The 18507-nt window shown below is 33.7% G+C and overlaps 2 protein-coding genes across 2 annotated transcripts; both read left to right on the forward strand.

Moving 5' to 3' along the window:
- Positions 1-8019: 8019 nt before the first annotated feature.
- LOC118031360 (uncharacterized) lies at positions 8020-9378 on the forward strand. The gene is made up of 2 exons (XM_035035740.2): positions 8020-8578; positions 8675-9378. The coding sequence occupies exons 1-2, from the start codon at positions 8438-8440 to the stop codon at positions 9290-9292; spliced, it is 759 nt and encodes a 252-aa protein (XP_034891631.1). The 5' UTR covers positions 8020-8437; the 3' UTR covers positions 9293-9378.
- A 6437-nt stretch (positions 9379-15815) lies between these two features.
- Positions 15816-18062, forward strand: LOC118031361 (uncharacterized). Its single transcript, XM_035035741.2, has one exon. The coding sequence runs from the start codon at positions 16848-16850 to the stop codon at positions 17820-17822; it is 975 nt and encodes a 324-aa protein (XP_034891632.1). The 5' UTR covers positions 15816-16847; the 3' UTR covers positions 17823-18062.
- Positions 18063-18507: the final 445 nt, after the last annotated feature.

Consider the following 18507-nt stretch of genomic DNA (forward strand, 5'->3'; position numbering starts at 1 on the left):
ACATTCATTCAATGCAGTTGTGTGATAACATCTTTCGATAAACATGTTTCAAAGGATGACAATATGATATTGTCCTTCAAGTGAAGCATTGTTCCACAGTCAGTCTTGGTGGGATGTATATTTTCGCCATTCAATTACATTCATCTGTGTATTCCTCATCGATCGCGAGCCATGTTTCAAAAAATGATGATATGAAAGTGTCCTTCAAGTACATCCTTGTTTCTCCATTGCCGACAGGGTTCACTAGAGCATGGGCCATTTTGGAATGACATTGCCCCCAATATGATCTGAATGTGCTCGTTCATTGATTATCTGTCTTTGAACATCATTGTCTTTAGTTCACTGTTTCATCATTTAATCATTGCCTCATAGCTGATCTGAGCACTGTTTGTTTTTCCTTTTCAAGGTCTACTGTATTGCCCCCAGTTGCTCAACTTTTCAAGGAGTGTCGAGGACTTCACTGCCATTTCTATCAATGATTTTGCATACTCAATCGATGTTCTTCTGTGTTTGATAATCTTTCTTGTTCTGGAATCAAATCTCATACTTCAAAGGTCATGTTTACCCAAGTCTAATTGTTGAAATGAAATCAGAGAGATATCTGTTTTTGAAATTATTATTTTTTCTTTTGAAATTCAAACTTCTTTGGTCAAAGACCCAACACACTATTCAATACAGTCCTTTGATTATCTTGTATTTTGAAAACAGAAATGACCCGTTGTAAGATTAAAATGGTTTTTTTTCCATGGTTCTTTCTATCCACTTTAAACTCTGATTTTGGGTACATCTTTTGATGGTCTGTGATGAGGTGACCTTTGAGTGAATTTCAAAAGCAAGGCACCCAAGTCAACACTTAGGCTTTATCAGGAAAGGTTATTTCTTTTCTTAGCACTTGTTTTATCAGCATGCATAATAACCAGTAGCTTAATTCATGAAGTCACGACCCTTATGGAAAAACTCTTCAAGTTTTGAGAGCGCCATTTATCGGTTCAAATTGCTTACTTGATTAAAAAGGGCTTTTAAAAGCACGTAATGCAGGCTATGGTTCATGGCTATGAAAGAAAAGAATTTCAAAGGCTCAAAAGGTGTTTGAGGGTTTCAAAGACCTAGGATCAACATCAACTATTCATCAACTCTTTTCTATTGTTGTCTTGGTAGAGGAAATGCCATATAACCTTGTTAACCTCAAAGATCAGTCTTTTCTTAACATAAGTCATAATCAAAATCCATGTTTCCATGATGAATAACCAACCTTAATCATCTGATAACATCAGAGGCTTTATAATGGATACCAAAAGTCACGTTTATAACTTAGTCTTTTTCTGGTGTTGACTTTTGTCGTGCCTTTCCTTGATTGAAATTTCTTTTTCTCTTTATAGACTTGATAACATTCTCCTTCCTTTATCTTTGACATATATTTAAGTGAAGGCAAATTCAACTTCCTTTTTTCATTCTCTTTTTTTTTTTCATAGCCTTCCTCAAAACTTTCTTATATGCCCCCAGTCTATGTGTCTACTTTTAGCTCTCTCTCAATCATTGCACTTTTGTTCTAAGCCTTCCCCTTTATCCATTAATCATATCAGTGTCTCCAACATATCTATCATTTGCCCCCAGTGTGGGGTGTGATCCTAGTCAGGGTTTTCATGAAAAGATATTTTATCAAGCTCAAAATGGGACTACAAGGGATATAATCTTTAGAAAGTGAAGGGAATATCAAAGATGGCCTTTTCTCATTTCAAGCAAGGTCGGTTAGAACCGATAAATTTTGATCTCATCCAGTGTAATGATTGGGACTTGTAAGAATCATGATTCACGAGTCCATAACTACCGAATCCACTACATGTCATTATGCATACTGTTAAAACTTAGCTATATGATGTGTGGTTCAGTTTCAGGAGGTATGAGTTCAAAATTGTTTAGTCACCTCATGTTGCTTTCAAGCATCGAGTCATTTCTGTAATCAAAACACTTTTAATCTTCCGGATTGATTAACCTTTATCGCATGTTGGAGTTTGATCAAAATATTTTATCAGAATAAAATGTTAAACATCTGTTGATTTCAAAACAACAAAAAGACAAAAGCAAGGCATGTTTCGTTGAAGGATGAGATGTGATCCCAAAACAAAATGCAGAATTCCATAACAATATGATTGACAGTCCATCACCATTTTTGAATCAGCTTTTCTGGCAATATCTGTGTTTTGCCAAACACTTTCGATCACATGTCATTTTGATGATGTTCGGGGAACAATATAGCCAATGACACCCTTCTTCACCGACTCCACTTGTCTCTTGCTCACCAACTTTCAGACTCAATTCTTGCAATTCTTGAAACTGTTCACTTGAAATGGTTAAGGACCCCACCATGACATCACATCTCTTTTCTGGATTATACCAACTAGAAATTGGTGGTTGCATGGGATTTGTCAGAGTCAAGCAAAATTCTGGAATCTGGCAGATGCTGGTCGACAAACTTAAACGGCAGAGGAATGTCCCATCTTGGCAAATACATTTGAGCAATTGATGCTACCGTGAGACCTGGCTATACCCCACAATTAAGGGTTCACACCGTCGAAGTCATCTCTTGATTCACCTCTCATCATTGTTCTAGAATCCTTGACAGAACCATCAATCTTTTCTCTCTTCATAGCTTGTTCAATTCTTCGGCAAATCCTCACAACATCATTTCAATCTTCCAATGTTGTTGTGGTTGGTTGCGGATTGTTAGAAAACTTTCCAACAGCTTGGTAACCTTGGCAGCGCCCAGAAACTTGTATTATCGCCAGTACCGACGTGTGGAATCACTTATTGTCACTATTGGAAGAGCAACTGATGAATCTGAATCTCCATTATTTCTTCTTCGATTTCTCTCGAACGGTGCAGCAAACAAACACCTATAGAGGAAGTCCTGCTCTGTTGAAGTTTCAGTATTCTTCATGTTTTTCAGTCTAGGCATGTCTCTTCTCTCTACTTTTGCATTTTAATACTGACACTGTTGGAGGAAAATCATAGATGATTTGAAACTACTATATTCCTTCTTGGACTTCCCACTTACAGATCCACAAATAGATTCCTGCCGAGAGATCTCTGCAACGTTGAAGTTTGATGTCTGCTCCATGTTTTTCAAACCAGGTCTGACTCTTCTGCCTACTACAATGCTTTGCTGGTGCCACTGGTGGGAAAAAATTTCAAAGCATATGAAATTAATACATTCCCTTTTGCATTTCCCATTGGCAGATCCTCAAATACATCTCTACAGAGAGAGCTCTACCACGTAGAAGTGCAATGTCTGATCATGGTTTTTCAGACCATCTTGTGCTGCTGAACTGGAATTGAGCTCATAATCGGGGGTAACTTCAAAGCAAGCTAATGCACCATGTACAGGAGGCTAGTAGTCGTTTGGTTTCATTAAATGATGTGGAGGCGATGAACACTTAACAGTGCAACTGGACAAGAATCAGAGTTGTCATTAGTTGATGACTGAAGGCGTTGTTGTTTGTTCATGACTGAAAATGAGAGATATAGCTTCAATTGGATGTGAACAAGCAGTGTTCCTATAGAAGACTATGCAGACATTCTCTTTCCATTTGATGCTCAACACTTGTTCGAGCAGATCTGAGTCCAGCTACTTCACCTTCGATGCTCTCAACCTTAATCTGATAATGAGCCTCTATCTGACACATTTCTTCACTTTCATCATCTTTCTTCAATCACGTGCAGCACAGCTTGTGCGGGGGAACCTACTTTTCAACCCGGTATATGCATGATAAATGTATGAATATGTAATCTATATGACGAACTCACCCTTCGAGGGGTGACAATATGGTCGTAACTCTTGTATGATGGAACAAGAATCATGATTTTTGCCCAAACTCTCCAATGAAAATTTTCGGAGTGACGGCCAATGCTTCAAGAAGGGTTTGCTCGGATGCAAAACAAATATTTACAGAGCATACATCCTACAGGCAGGTTCTATTCATTTTACGTGAGACAGGGTAGGTTTGCTACCTGGTCTCTAAAAGGGGTCTCTTGTTGTCCCAGTGATTGCCCTCGTAAAGGCAATATAGGGGCCCAGCAGGTAATTGGTTGGCACGTGTCCAACTATTACCAGTCTAAGCACTCAACGAAGAGTTGGGGTTTACACAAACTTCAACCTTGACTCAAGTCATAAGGTAAGCTGCTAGTCCCCCACCTAACTTAAAGCAGGTGTGTGCTTAACAAAAATTAAAACTTGTGATGCATGAAAGAATTATATACAATGCATGCATAAAACACAAATAAAATAAAACAAAGTACAAAAAAAACTTAAACACATCAAAACACAAAGCTTAGTCCGATAAAGTTGAAAACAATACCTTCCCCAGTGGAGTCGCCATTCTGTCGCACCCCAAAAAAAAAATCAGGCGCGCGGCATCGGCTGGCGATTTTTCTCGTTGTTGCGTTTGCTTTGAATTCGTTCGTGGGAGTCGCCACCTAGTAATTTATTGAGGGCTACTAGGAAACCTGATGTACTGGTCTTGTCAGAGATCATGGGTAAGGGACTGGTTGTGGTTAGGGAAGGTATTAGCACCCCTAACACACCCTACCTGAGATAAGCTGCTTCGTGTTCTGATGTGATTTGAAAATTTAAAATATTAATTAAATTCTTAGGCTTGAATAAATCAGTTATTAAATCCCCGAATATATGTAGAAACTTGTCCTCATATTTTCATGGAAAATACAACTTGATTTTATTTGTCCTTGAGATATTTAACCATATTTAAATTAACAAATAATTCTTTTTGTCCTTTTTGATTTTTAAAATAAAAAAACAACCATACAAGCACACACAAACATTTCTCTTTTTTTTTTTGTTGTTATTTATCACTCTTTTTTTTTTTTTTTTTGTACATCACATTACAAATTACAAATTTAAAACAACTAAACAAAAAATTCCATTAAAATTACAAAATAAACCCCTAAAAAATAGAATCAGGGGCAGTGCAGCCACGGGAACAGTGTTCACATGATTCTGGGGCTGAAAACAGTGGCGGCGCGTCTGCTCCACGCGCCACGCCACTGGCGGCGCGTCTGCTCCACGCGCCGCCGTAAAAATCCAGCAGCAGGGGTCTGAAAACGTGTTCCTCCCTTCTTTCTCGCCGGCGGTGACCTGCACAAACACTGAAAGAAACGCAACAAAGCAGTCGATTTTATTTTTGTTTTATTTCTTTTGTTTTCCCGATCTGCCTCTCTTCTCCTTCAAATCTGCTTCGGTTTTCTTTTTGCTTCTTCTTGTCCGATCTGGCTTCTCCTTCTCTGTTTCAGGCGGCAGTGAAGAGGAAAGACTGAGAAAGGGGGCGTCGCCGCTGGGTTCTTCAGTTGCGGGGGGATCGATGGCGGTGCTGATGGTGGTTGGTTGGTTTCTGTGAGCGGTGGAAGGTCGTGCTCTCGGTGGTGCTGGAGCTACTTGTTGCTGCCGTGCGTGGTGGAGGACCGGCTGCGGGGTCGTCTTTGCTGCGGGATGCAGAAGACGGGCAGATCTGTGGTGTCGGCCAGGTGAAGGAGACCGACGGGTCGGCTGAGAGGAGAAGGACGGCGCCGCTGCTGCCGCCGCTGGGGCAGAATGGAGGAGAGCAGATCTGCGATTGGCTGAGGGAGGGGGTTCGGCGTTGATGGGTCTGTGGCCGTTGGTCTTTTTCAGGTGAGAGAGGGCAGATTTGTGGCTTGGGGAAACAGATTGGCTGCTCCGGTTTGGTTTTGAAAGAGAGGAGATTGTCGGTTTGTTGCCGGCTGAGTAAAAATCAACGGCCAGGGGTGGCTTTGTTTCTCTGGTTTCGGCTGGAGAAGGAGTAGAAAATAAAAAATCAAAGGGGCTGGGGGGCTCCGGCGGCTGCCTTTGGGTAGAGATAAGTTTAGGGTTTTTTGTGTTTCTCTCCTCTTTACAAAATTATCCCCCCCTTGTAAGTGTTGGAAACCAGTATTTATAGGCAAAAAATATTGCCAAGTTTTCAAAATTGGTTCCTTAACTTTCTTTTTTTGTAAAATTTGATTTTTCTTGTTTTTTTTGTATTTTTTGAAAACAAGCAATATCAACGTCGACTCGATGAGGAAAATCAATGATTTTAAAAACGACGCGTGAAAAGTCGAATGCGTTTGAAAATCCTTTGAAAAATTAAATTCTTTTTAGACGACGTTGAAAATGCTAAAATGACGAAAATATATTAAAAAACATTTTTTTTGGATTTTCTTTGTTTTTCTCTATTTTTGGATTTTTTGAAAATATATAAAAAACATGGGTCAAAAATTGGGTAGCAACAATCACATCAAAACCATAAAAAAACATCTAAAAACACATCATGTCTTTTTAGATGAAAAGTATTTTGAAAAGCATTTTAAACCGTATTACCAAACACACATGTTTGGTATTGAGATGCAGAGTTAAAAGTGTTTTTTAATTGAAAATATATCAAAATAATTTTTTTATTTTTTTATATCAACACATTAAAAATATCAAAAAAAATTAAAATGCATCAAATTAATGAATTTTCAAATAAAAATTACTTTAAAAAACACAAGATATCACAATATTAAATATATAATATATAATCATAATATATTATTATCACACTTTATTATCATATGGACATAGATAAAGAGCTAGTCATTGTATATCAAGCCTTGTGTCAAGGGTTTGTGCTCCGTGATATGGACTTTCTAGTGGATGATTTGAGTTGAGCCCACACGAAGCAAAATATAGTATCACTAGCCATGACCCGTGCTCTGCTGCTTATAGAAAAATAAAAAAGAATGTAATGGATTATTCAACACGGTTTTTTATAGCAAACCCTTTTTTTTTTCTTAGCAAAAGAAAATGAATATACGGGTTATCCAACGCTTTTTATTACGGCGTTGTTCTGACTCTTCAAAATTAGCAGGGTAAACTGGCACCTTGAGTAGTAAGGCTAAAAAGAGCTCAACCTTCAAATAACTCAAAGTTGTAAAATGAAATTAAAAAAAAAATTAATGTAAAAAAAAAAATATATCAATTTAGGTAATTAATGCCTGACACTTATAACTTGGATTATAAAATCGGAATTACTGTATTAAAAAAAATCATAATCCAAACTCAAAACCAATAAAATATTGAAAAAAAAAATTTAAGTGAAAAAAAGAGATGAAAAGAAAAGAAAAGAACAATTGAAAGAATGAGGACCAAATTCAACATAAAAATATATATAAATAAAAATGATGAGGGCTGAAATTGATAAATGAAAGTCAATTAAGAAAATGATAGAAAAAATAAAATTGAAGAGAATGAGGACCAAATCTGATATAAAAAACAAATTAAATTAAATTTTAAGGGATGAAATTAAAAAGAAAAATAACAATTGAAAAAATAAGGATCAAATCTGATATAAAAAAAATTAAATTAAATTTTAAGGGATGAAATTAAAAAGAAAAATAACAATTGAAAAAATAAAGATCAAATCTGATATAAAAACTAAATTAAATTAAATTTTAAAAAATAAAATAAAAAAAATCAATAAAAAAATATTTAAAACAATCAAAAATTAATTAAAAGAATGATAACCATAACTATAATAAAAATAAAATGGGAGGCGGATTTTCATTGTTTGCTTGACCAACATGAATCCTAAAGACATGAGAGAAAAAAAAAAAAAAAAAAACTCAATCGTCGCTCAACTGTCATGAACCACAATGAACGCACCACTTCATTAGAAGCATCCTAACTTGGCGGTTCTAACAACATAGAGGTTGGGTCTTAGAAAACGGTTGGAAACGTGAGCTAACTTATTTTAAAAATAATTTTTTAAAAATAAAAATATATCATTTCGATTGATTTTAAAATAAAAAATACTTTAAAAAATAATTATAAATACACTTTCAAACAATTACTTATATATATATATATATATATATATATATATTGGTTTCAATAGCATTAAGTAATTACACTGAGCTTGAAAAAAAAATGATAAAGAAACCCTTCCATTTTATGCTAATAACTATTTTACGGTTTTACGTGAAGAATATTTTATCCCTTTAAAATCAACAACGCCTTAGAAGTCCCTGTTAAAAGACTACCTACCCGAAAACTAAAATTTATTTTTTTTATTAAAAAAATAAAAAGATAATCTCACTGTAATAATTTATGATAATCTATATCCACTGCTGCATCGAAAATACCGCGTCGTATAATTTTTGTTAACTTTCGTTTCGAAAGAGAAAAAAAAACTCGGGGAGGGAACAAGTGTTAGCTAGTAAACCATCCACCGACGAGGTTATATCAAATGTCCTCCGCGTGGCAAGAACTAGGCCATCGTGTCCTTCGAGCAAACCGCCACCTTCTCTTCTTGCACCATATAACCTGCACAAACGCAACCAAAAGGATCATCACAAGGCAAAAACAAAGAAGATTTCAGTTACCATCCTAACTATGGCAGCCATTATCATTGCCAAAAACGCTATGCTCAATCTCTCAAAAGCATTGATCCCTCAGCCCCCTTCTCTCTTCCCCAACTCCACGCCTAAAGTCTCACGGGTCTGCTTCACTACCTTTGCCTCCAAATATAACGAGGTACAAAAGTTCTTTCAAGAAATTAACCATAATATATATGGGCATGTACTGGATGTTATTCATTGTTGAAATAATTGGTGGTTTTTTGGTTTTCAGGGACGGTATGCAGCGGAGGAGGATGAAGACCGAGCGTCAGGAGTTTCTGAGAGAGCGAAAGAAACTGCAAATGAAACAATTGACAGAACCAAAGAGCGTGCCGAGAAGGCGAAAGAACGCTCTAAGGAAATGAAAGAGAAGGTAAAAGGAAATGCAGAGGAGATGAAGGAGAAGGCGAAAGGGTATGCACACGAGACAAAGGAGAGTGCCAAAGGCACGGCGCAGTCTGCCGCTGAGAAGGTTAAGGAAGGGACATACAAGGCAGCGGAGACGGTTGAGAGAACGAAAGAAGGAGCGAAAGATTATGCATATGTTGCAAAAGAGAATGCTAAAGACGGGACAGAGAGAGTGGCGGATACTGCACGTGATGTGAAAGAGAAGGCAAAAGACTACGCGGGAGCGGCAGGGGAGAAGGCAAAGGACGGGACTCATAAGATAGCTGAGACGGTGGAGAGTGTGGGAGAGAAGGCGAAACAGACAGTGAAGGGAGCTTTGGATGCTGCGAAGGAAACTACACAGAAGATTAAAGAGACTTTGGTGGGGAAAGATGATCATCACGATGATGATGATTATAGGAGGGAGAAGATCGATGAAGATGTTGTGGAGTACAAGAGGTGAGCTGCTGCTGGAGAGAATTGATGACGATGTGAAGAAGAAGAAGAAGAATACCGAGGGAGTGAGGTGTACTAGAGCATTTGGTTGTGTTCTTGACGGTGATAAAAATAAGTTAGTTTAATTACAATCGTAATTGGGTTTTATGTGGCCCATAATTTAGTTAATTTTTGCTACTTTGATATTAACAACATCGTACTGCTCCGAACCAAAAAAAAGAAAAAGAAAAAGAAAAAGAAAAAAAGCAATTTGCATCATTTCGAAGTTCGAACACAATAATTGTACTATTTTACTCCTAGTGAGGATTTCCTCGGTAGGTTGGCTGGGCTATCTACTGCCGCTGAAGGCCTTGTCATTGACCGAGGGGACAGATGATACCGTTTATAATTATTTGGATTAAACAGGGGACCACTTTTCATTTTTCAAATACGAAGGTGATGCTATATATATATAATTTAATTCTAATAAATTATTTTTTAGTTTATTTTTCATATTATATAGCCGAAGGAATTAACTTCCCACATATCTTTTCAGTAAGCTTAAAAAACTTTTCAGTGACATTTTATATTTAATTTCTTATCCCATTATTCACTCGTTATGATGCTTGAGGTCATTATTTTGGGCCCACGTGTTAGCGTGCAAGTGTGACTGAACATGAGAGATTATGCTTCCCACCGTTAGCGTGCAAATGTCCTTTTCTTCTTTTGATGATGAATCTCGGCTGTATTGATTTGATGAACTCTCGTGTGTTTTTTTTTTTTAAATTATTATTATTATTTCTTTTTAAGCCTTTTGATTCGGTAGCTTCCTGATTTTTTTTGAAGTAGCATTGTAGCATATAGAGAGATGTTACTTGTGATTTTTTCTTTTATTTTTTTAAAATATTATCTGCAACTTGAGAGCTGATAATTTTGTTTTTCTGATAGAGATAATTTCTATAGCTTTCCAACTGTAGGAAAAGAAAAAAAAAACTCAACAAATTATATTTAATACAATTCAATGCAATCATAATTAATTTGTAATTTAATCGTAGCTAATTGGTACAACTTCGACCAAAAACCATACAACTTACCGAAAGACTTAACAAATCAATTAATTGCACCAATTATTCATCACCTAATAAATCCTTAAAAAGTAATTTTTAGTTAGGGAGAGTATCAAAAGAATTAACTTTGGCGAATAGAAAACACTAGAGCATAACATGACAAGTATTTAGTGGTAAATTTTCCATCGATCGAGTGTGTCAAATCTTGTGGCCGATCATGATCAGACTAGCCAGAATTGTTCGGCCTGATCATGTTCGAGCTAGCCGAATCTTCTGGCTCAATGATGGTCTTAGATGTGGTCAAGTTTTTCAATCTTCAGATATAAAGAATTTCTTGATCATGACTGGTAGTCTCAAGCGCATATATATGAGTTTATCATAACAGTGATTGAATTTTCGAAAACTGTTGGCACAATAATTCTCATATTCGCGATTCAGTTTCTCACAATGTTCGCCAACTATACAATTAAATAGTTTTACCGATAAATTCAATTTATAGGTATGAAGCACGAAAAATATCAATAATATTTTTACCAATAAGCTCACTGACTGTATTTATTTGTTGGAATTTTAATTATCGGTAATTTTTCATTCTGTTATCAATTCAATCGGTAATTAAAAAAAAAACACCAACAGTATTACAGGCAATAAATCACATTAAAAAACAAATTCCAAAGAGAATTTTATCGATGAAATATTTTTGTCTATATATTCATTGGTAATTACTGACAAAATATCCATCAGTAATTGTGATATGGATAATAATTATTTCAAACTTTTTATAAAATATCGACGAAATATATCTATCGGTAATAATAATAGCGCCATAGTCATTGTAGAGTCTGAAACATGTCCCTTGAGGTTTAAAGGACATGCATGGAAGACAAACAAAAACTTGTATAAATATGTAGAGATTCGTAGATGAATACAAGTTGATTTTTCAACGTCATTTTATATATTACCAATATAATTTCTTCTTTTGAGGAGATGAAAGATTTATTACCTAGGACTTGGCATGTGGGAAAGCGGTATCAATATAATTTCTTCACATTGAGCGGATTGATATAAAAAGCCAAGAGAAAAAATCTAAATGCATGATAAGGAAAAAAAATAAATAAAAGCATGTAAAGAAAGTATAAAGCAGTAAAGAAAGAAAAGAATTATAGGGAAAAATATGTGTGTTGTAGTATAGCAAAAAATTATAATGAGAGTGCTTCCATGTCTATAGAGGATGCTAGCTAATTGTTTAACCCGTGTTTTGCCTAGATTGAATAATTTATTTGGAATAAATAAATAAATATACATCATTTTTAAATGTGTTTTTTTACAATAAAAATTCTAATTATAAATAAAAAAAATCTATGTGCATTTAATTAAATAAATTAAGAATTATCTATGCCAATAAATATATAAAAAAGTGTTAACATGCTTATTCGATTCGTCTAGCTACACGTTGAATAATCTTTTTCTAATGCAAAATATATAGGTTTTATTAACTTTTGTTTTTACATCGAGTAAAAAAATATAACTGTAAATCTAAAAATAGATGTTTACATAGAATAAAATATACTGAAGATCGTATGTTTTAATAAAAATATATAAGATTTCAAGCTTATTTTTAACATAGTAGAAAAATAGAATAATGTTGCAATTGTTGCTTTGAAACACCATTTCTTTAGTCTTTGTATAATAACTTTTTAAAAAAAAAATGTGAAGAAAAAAATAAAAAGCAAATCACACAAGAATGAAGATAAGATAAAAAAAAAAAAAAAAAGAATGATATAGATAGGTTAAGTGTAGAGTAATAAATATTCGACATGTAAAAAATAAAAAATAATATTTTTTTTCAAAAGATCTAAAGAAAATAAAAATAAAAAAATAAGATAAGAATAAAATAATGATAAATAAACCAAGTGTAAAATGATAAAAATATTAAGTATAAAGATAGAAAAAATATAAAAAATCTTATTTTTTATAAAAACAAAAATTATAAAGTATAAATTATAAATTTATCACCTACTTGCTATAGTAAAAAATAAAATAAAATTCTAATTGTGCCATTCTACAGTAAAATATGTATAAATACTTGATGTCCAAGTAAACTTAGAAAAAAAACTAAACTGTATTGAAAAAAAATACTACGTAGAAATATATATAAATCTTATTATAGTTATATATGCTTGATTTGCACAAAAATTAATTAAGTAATATAAATAATTTTTTATATACTAATCTATATTGTTTTTCTTGAATTGACATGGATATAAGCTACACACCAAATGGACTCACAATGAGCTTTGCTCAACCCAACTTATTGGATGTGAAATGATGTACACCGGTTTTGTAGCAAGGCCAGTGCCATTCCTTAATTTTTTGGATGCATTAAGGAAACTGACTTGTACCATATCGTAAATTATGATAATAGTTATTTTTAATTTTTTAAAAAATATATTAAAATGATTTATTTATTTATTTATTTTTAAAGCTGATTAATCATTTGATATATGAAAAAAAAAAAAAACCACACACAACAGCATATCTTTTTCTAAATTAAAAAAAAAAACTTGTCATTACATTATTTTAAATTTATTTTTAATATCAAAATATCAAAACAATTCAAAATTATATAAAAAAATTAGTTTGAAGAAAAAAATTAAATATCTTTTAAAAGCATAGTTGTACCTCAAAAACATAACCTTAGTCTCTCAGATTACTTGAAGTCTTAGATTCGGTCTTTAAACTCAAAGCTTATCAATTTCGGCCATAAAAAAATAAGTATTTGAATTTTTTTTTATTCTAAATGTACACACACGCACACAGAAATAATTAATTACAGTGATAAGGTAAATTATTGCTATAAATATTAAGGTATTACACATGTGACATAGAAAGTGTCAAACATATATATATATATATATATATATATATATATATATATATATATATATATATTGTGCTTTTAAAAAAAAATGATTTTTTTTTATTTTAAATTAATATATTTTTTTTAATATTTTCAGATTATTTTAATATGCTATATCAAAAATAATTTTTAAAATATATTATTTTAATGTATAACTAAATAAAAAAATATTTTAAAAAATAACTTTATAACTATAAACAGGCTAAGTCCTGGAAGAAAAGGTTCCACTCTAATTAACACAAGATTATATGGTTGAGTATGGTAAATATCTCCTGTAAAAAAAGTCAATTATTAAAACTATGAGATATTTCTCTCATGGTTTAAGCTTTTAGGAGGGTACAAGACATTATAATAGAACGAACCAATGAGTGTGTGGACCAATATTAGCTGGGATTGGTCTTGGGCCTTATGATTTTCCCTTTCTCCAACACTGCACTACTGAATATGCGAAAGCCTAATAGTAGTTGTGCCCCATCTTTGCCGGCCTACACATAGATCAGAAAAAGATCCCCTCGGAAGATAGTGTTAGGAAACGCGGTTAAAATTTTATTTTTAATAAAATTAAATTTTTTTAATTTTAAAAATTATCTTTTTATACTCTCATATTGTTTTAACATGATAATATTAAATATATATATATTTTTAAAAAATTAAATATAAATTCTGTTGATACATTTCCAATAAAAAAAACATTAAATGGCTTCATTCTAGATTATCCTAATAATAAAAAGCAGAAAATACAGTGGTTTATTCAACAAGTGGACAATAGAGTGGTCAAAAAGCACGTTGAACCTTAAAAGCGATCATGATCATAAAATCATGGACCATTTCTTAGGCGAGGGAAAGTTCTTGGCAGTTTAAGGATACATCATGCATGGAGATGTTGGATCATAGTACATGGTGGCTTTATCCCTACTACTACAACAACTGAACAAGAACAAGAACAAGAAGAAGCTCTAACTAGTTAGTATTTGTCCTGTCCTGATTGGATAGGGAGCAGTTGTAACCCCTCGAGATATGGTCGTCACCCCTCTTCCTGTTCCATGCTCGTTGCACGTGCCACCTCACCAATTCCAGTTCAGACTTTCTTCTATAAGACAAATTAATTAATTAAGCAAATCCAAGCTTATATTGGCGAGGGAAGAAGTCCTCTCCCCACCTTGATATATCAACATGGACCGACGATCTTCAACTCTCTAATTAACAGTCACCTTTTGGTATGTATTAAGAGATTATGATTTTATTTCTTAGGATTTCCCATTCATTTGTAGTTGATCTTGACTCCACTTTATATAGTAAGTTGTTTAAGTAATATGTTGTGCGGATCCAATGAGATATTTCATGAAATAAAAGGTAGCTTTCTAATAATAATCATATTCGATTTTTTTCTAAAATGACTTTGTTTGGAATAATTTTTTTTTAAAGAATTAAAATGATGTTTTTTTAGATAAAAATTAAATAAAATATTATTAAGATTTATTTTATTAGATTTCATTTAAGTAAATCAGTTTGTTAGTTGAATATGATTAGTTTAACAATGTAAATCAGTTTGTTAGTTGATATTTTAGATTAACTAAATTAAATTAAATTAAATTAAGTTTTTAAAACATGTAAAAAATAAACTTTTATTTAAGTAAAATTTCAAGTTAGTGAATTAGCGAATGGAATTGTTGGGCAAATTTTCATCACAATGATAATAACAACTAACCTTGACCTAAAGAAAATAATAATAAAATAAAAAAACAAAATTTTTATATAGTAAGTGGTTTAAGTACTATATTATGCTGATCCAATGAGATATTTCATGAAATAAAAGGTAGTTAATTTCTAATAATAATCATATTCGTCATACTCAACTCAAGGGAGGTTAAATATTTCTAAAATGACTTCATTTTTAATAAATAAATTTAAAAGAATTAAAAATATGTTTTATTAGGATAAAAAACAAATAAAATATTATTAAAATTTATTTTATTAAATCGTTAACAATATCAATAAGTTTGTTAATTGATATTTTAGATTTGATTATTTTTTTAAAATATGTAAACAACAAACTTGATTTTAGTAAGATTCTAAGTTAGTGAATTAGCTATTTGAATTGTTGGGCAAGTTTTTATCACAATAATAATAATTATTTAGTAGGTGTGCAGTGGTAAGAGTTTATGATCAAGAGGTTTGTTCTCTATGTGATATCAGATTCGAGCCCTATAATTGATAATATTGATGGCCATTAGAAGCTTACTTAGTTGTTAATTTTAGAACCCATGAAAACTAGTCGAGATGCACATAAATTAATTTGGACACTCGGGCGTAAAAAAAATAAAAAACTAACCTTGACCTAAAGAAAATAATAATAATAAAAGCAAATGAAGGGTAACCATGTCTTTTGAAGTAATAGAGCGTACAATTGATCAAGAATGGGCATCCAAGTGGAACAGTTAAGAGAGTGATGTAAGAGAAAACAAAAAGAAGAACAAACAGGTGAAGGAAATAAAATACTAAAATAAACAATAGAATACCGAAAGATTTTTTTTTGTTAGAAATATAGAGAGATGGTTATCTTACTAAAGTGGAATGAGAGAAAAAGCAAAAGGTTTTGTTAAAAAAAACAAAAGTAGTCAAAAAAGAAGAGAGAGAGAGGGAGAGAGCCGCTGATCAACTCCGACACCCCCACCTCCCAATATTCATGATCAGGCGAAGCCACCATCTTTGGCCGCGCCCGCCGTTTCTCCACTTACCACTGGTCCATCTCCTAACATACTATACACTACAGACAATCTCTTTGTAGCTGATACAGCTAGATCTCTCTTATGTTAGTGACCATAAATTTTGCGCGTGTGACTTGAGGTTATTGTTCGATGGATTAATGTTTTATGTCTAGGATACTTCAGGTACGATGAGGCAGTAAAACTGGGGGTTTAATTTTGATGCCATGTAAACAAATCTCTCTTGGTTTGTGAGAGATGGGACTAAACCTAAACAGATGGTATTTTATATATATAGTTTGATGTTTCTTGATGGTCATTACTGGATATATATACTCTTAGCAGAATCCTTTTCTTGAAATTTCTCTATATTCTGAGTTCCAGATTGAGACTTCTCCTTTGGGGGCTTCGTCTTAGTCGACACCCGTACACTCGTTTCTGTTTCTCACATAAAAAGCAGGTGATCTTTCTATGCATCTTATTTAGAGAAAGAGAGGGTGTTGAAAATCCTCGAGGATTTGAGTGGGGTTTGGTTGATGTTGAGCTCTTGATTTCAAATCTAGTGTGACTTCTTCAATATTTATTACTGTTGTGGAGAGAGAGAGAGACTATGGCTGTTTATGGATAGCAGATACGCATGCACAAGGAAAGTACAATCGCCGTGGTTTTGCACCGTGTAACATTAGATTCTCAGAAGCCAAAAGCAGACACGTTCAGATTACTGGCTTCTCTATATCTGAGGAAAGACCAACCTTCTCTACATCCTTGTCTCAAAACCTGCATGCACCGACAAAGCCAAAACAACCCAATTCATCTCTCTAACATAATATATTTTAGCGAGATAACCAATAAAACAGAAAAGATTGGATTTTTAGAGTGATACGAGGAGAGATGCAGGGAGGAAGTGAAGATGTGAAGCCAAATCAAGAGAGGAGATTGAAATCGACACAAGGGGATGATCAACAGCAACATCAGCCGCAGCAGCCTCAAAAATGCCCTCGCTGCGAGTCTCTGAATACCAAGTTTTGTTATTACAACAATTACAACCTTTCTCAGCCTCGGTACTTTTGCAAGACTTGTAGAAGGTATTGGACTCTTGGCGGTACCCTGAGGAATGTTCCTGTAGGAGGTGGTTGTCGCAAAGGAAAGCGAGCAAAAACGTCATCATCTTCTAGTTCTGGCGAGAACTCGCGGTTGCAGCAACAGCTACCGCAACAACCACATCTTTTGCAGCATAATTTTGCAACCCCACAAAATATCCTGGCCACTAATAATTCAGGTAATCTTTCAAGTCCTGCGTTGAGGAACAAAGAACCAGGGAATTTGGTTTCACCTCCTCCCGGGATGTCTACAATGGCATCTTATTTTCCTGGTGGTGGATTCTTGACATCTTTAGAAGCAATTCAGTCATTGAATAACAACCAGCCACCAATACAGTCTTTCCCTCTTCAACCTCTAAATCAACCTCTCAATCTCGGTGGTGTTTTAGGAGAGACTTCAAATTTGGGTCTTTTGCATGGTTTCAACGCAGTTCCTGCTTTTGGGTCCCAAAATCAACAGCAAAGCCAACTCTACCATGTGGGTTATAGAGATACTAGGAGTATTGAACATTCTTTTTACCCACATAATCAAGAGAGCTTGATTCAATCAAGCAGGCCTGCCACCTCTTCTCATCAGCAACAAAATTGGCATCATGGTTTTATGAGCAATAGTAACCCCACTGTCTCTGATACTGCTTTGTGGAGTACAAGCACCAGCACCACCATAGGACACACAAACAGCAACATCAATCCCACCGCTGGCTCCTCTCCCTTGAATCCAGATCAATGGAAACATGGTTTGCCTGGATATGGACCACCATCATGATGTCTATAGCTTCTTTATCCATTCTTGTAGCTCCCTATCAAGACTCCATAGAAAACTGCAGCATGAGTCTCAAGGCATTAGTAATTCTTTGCTTTTTGTAAACATGAACACCAATGAGTCTCTTTTCCTTTGTTTCCCTTTATATTGGCAGAATGATATCTATATATATCATTATAATGTGTGGACAGAATATTATTGTGACATGGTGTAAATGGAAGGGTATGCTTATATTATTGTGAATTTCTGCATTGAGCTAGGTTGTTTGTGAATTTCTGAATTGGGTGTAACAGCCTTTGATTTCTCGTTTCTTCTTGAGCGATTGGTTTCACTTTCCAACTTCCATTTAAAAGTGCGAGCTTCCTTTCTGCTAAGAGGGTTGATGTGGTTAAGTATAGATTTAAAATTTGGAGTTGGTATTTAAAAAAACTATTGAATTTATTCAAATACAGCAATCCAGTATAAAGATCAATTTAAAGGAAGGATAGCGATTTTAAAATTGGTGAAGGATTGTTCAACGAAAGATTTAATCTTAATTAATATGCAAACTCATTTGAATATATATTTACTATCGAATCAGAAAAATAATAATTTGTACTAGTTATTTAATTAGGGTTATCGTGAGACTTTATATTAAAATTTAAAACGAGATGGGAGACATGGAAAAGAAGGTAAAACTAGATATTTG

The sequence above is a fragment of the Populus alba genome, chromosome 11, assembly GCF_005239225.2.
Source record: "Populus alba chromosome 11, ASM523922v2, whole genome shotgun sequence".
In the NCBI taxonomy this organism is placed as follows: Eukaryota; Viridiplantae; Streptophyta; class Magnoliopsida; order Malpighiales; family Salicaceae; genus Populus; species Populus alba.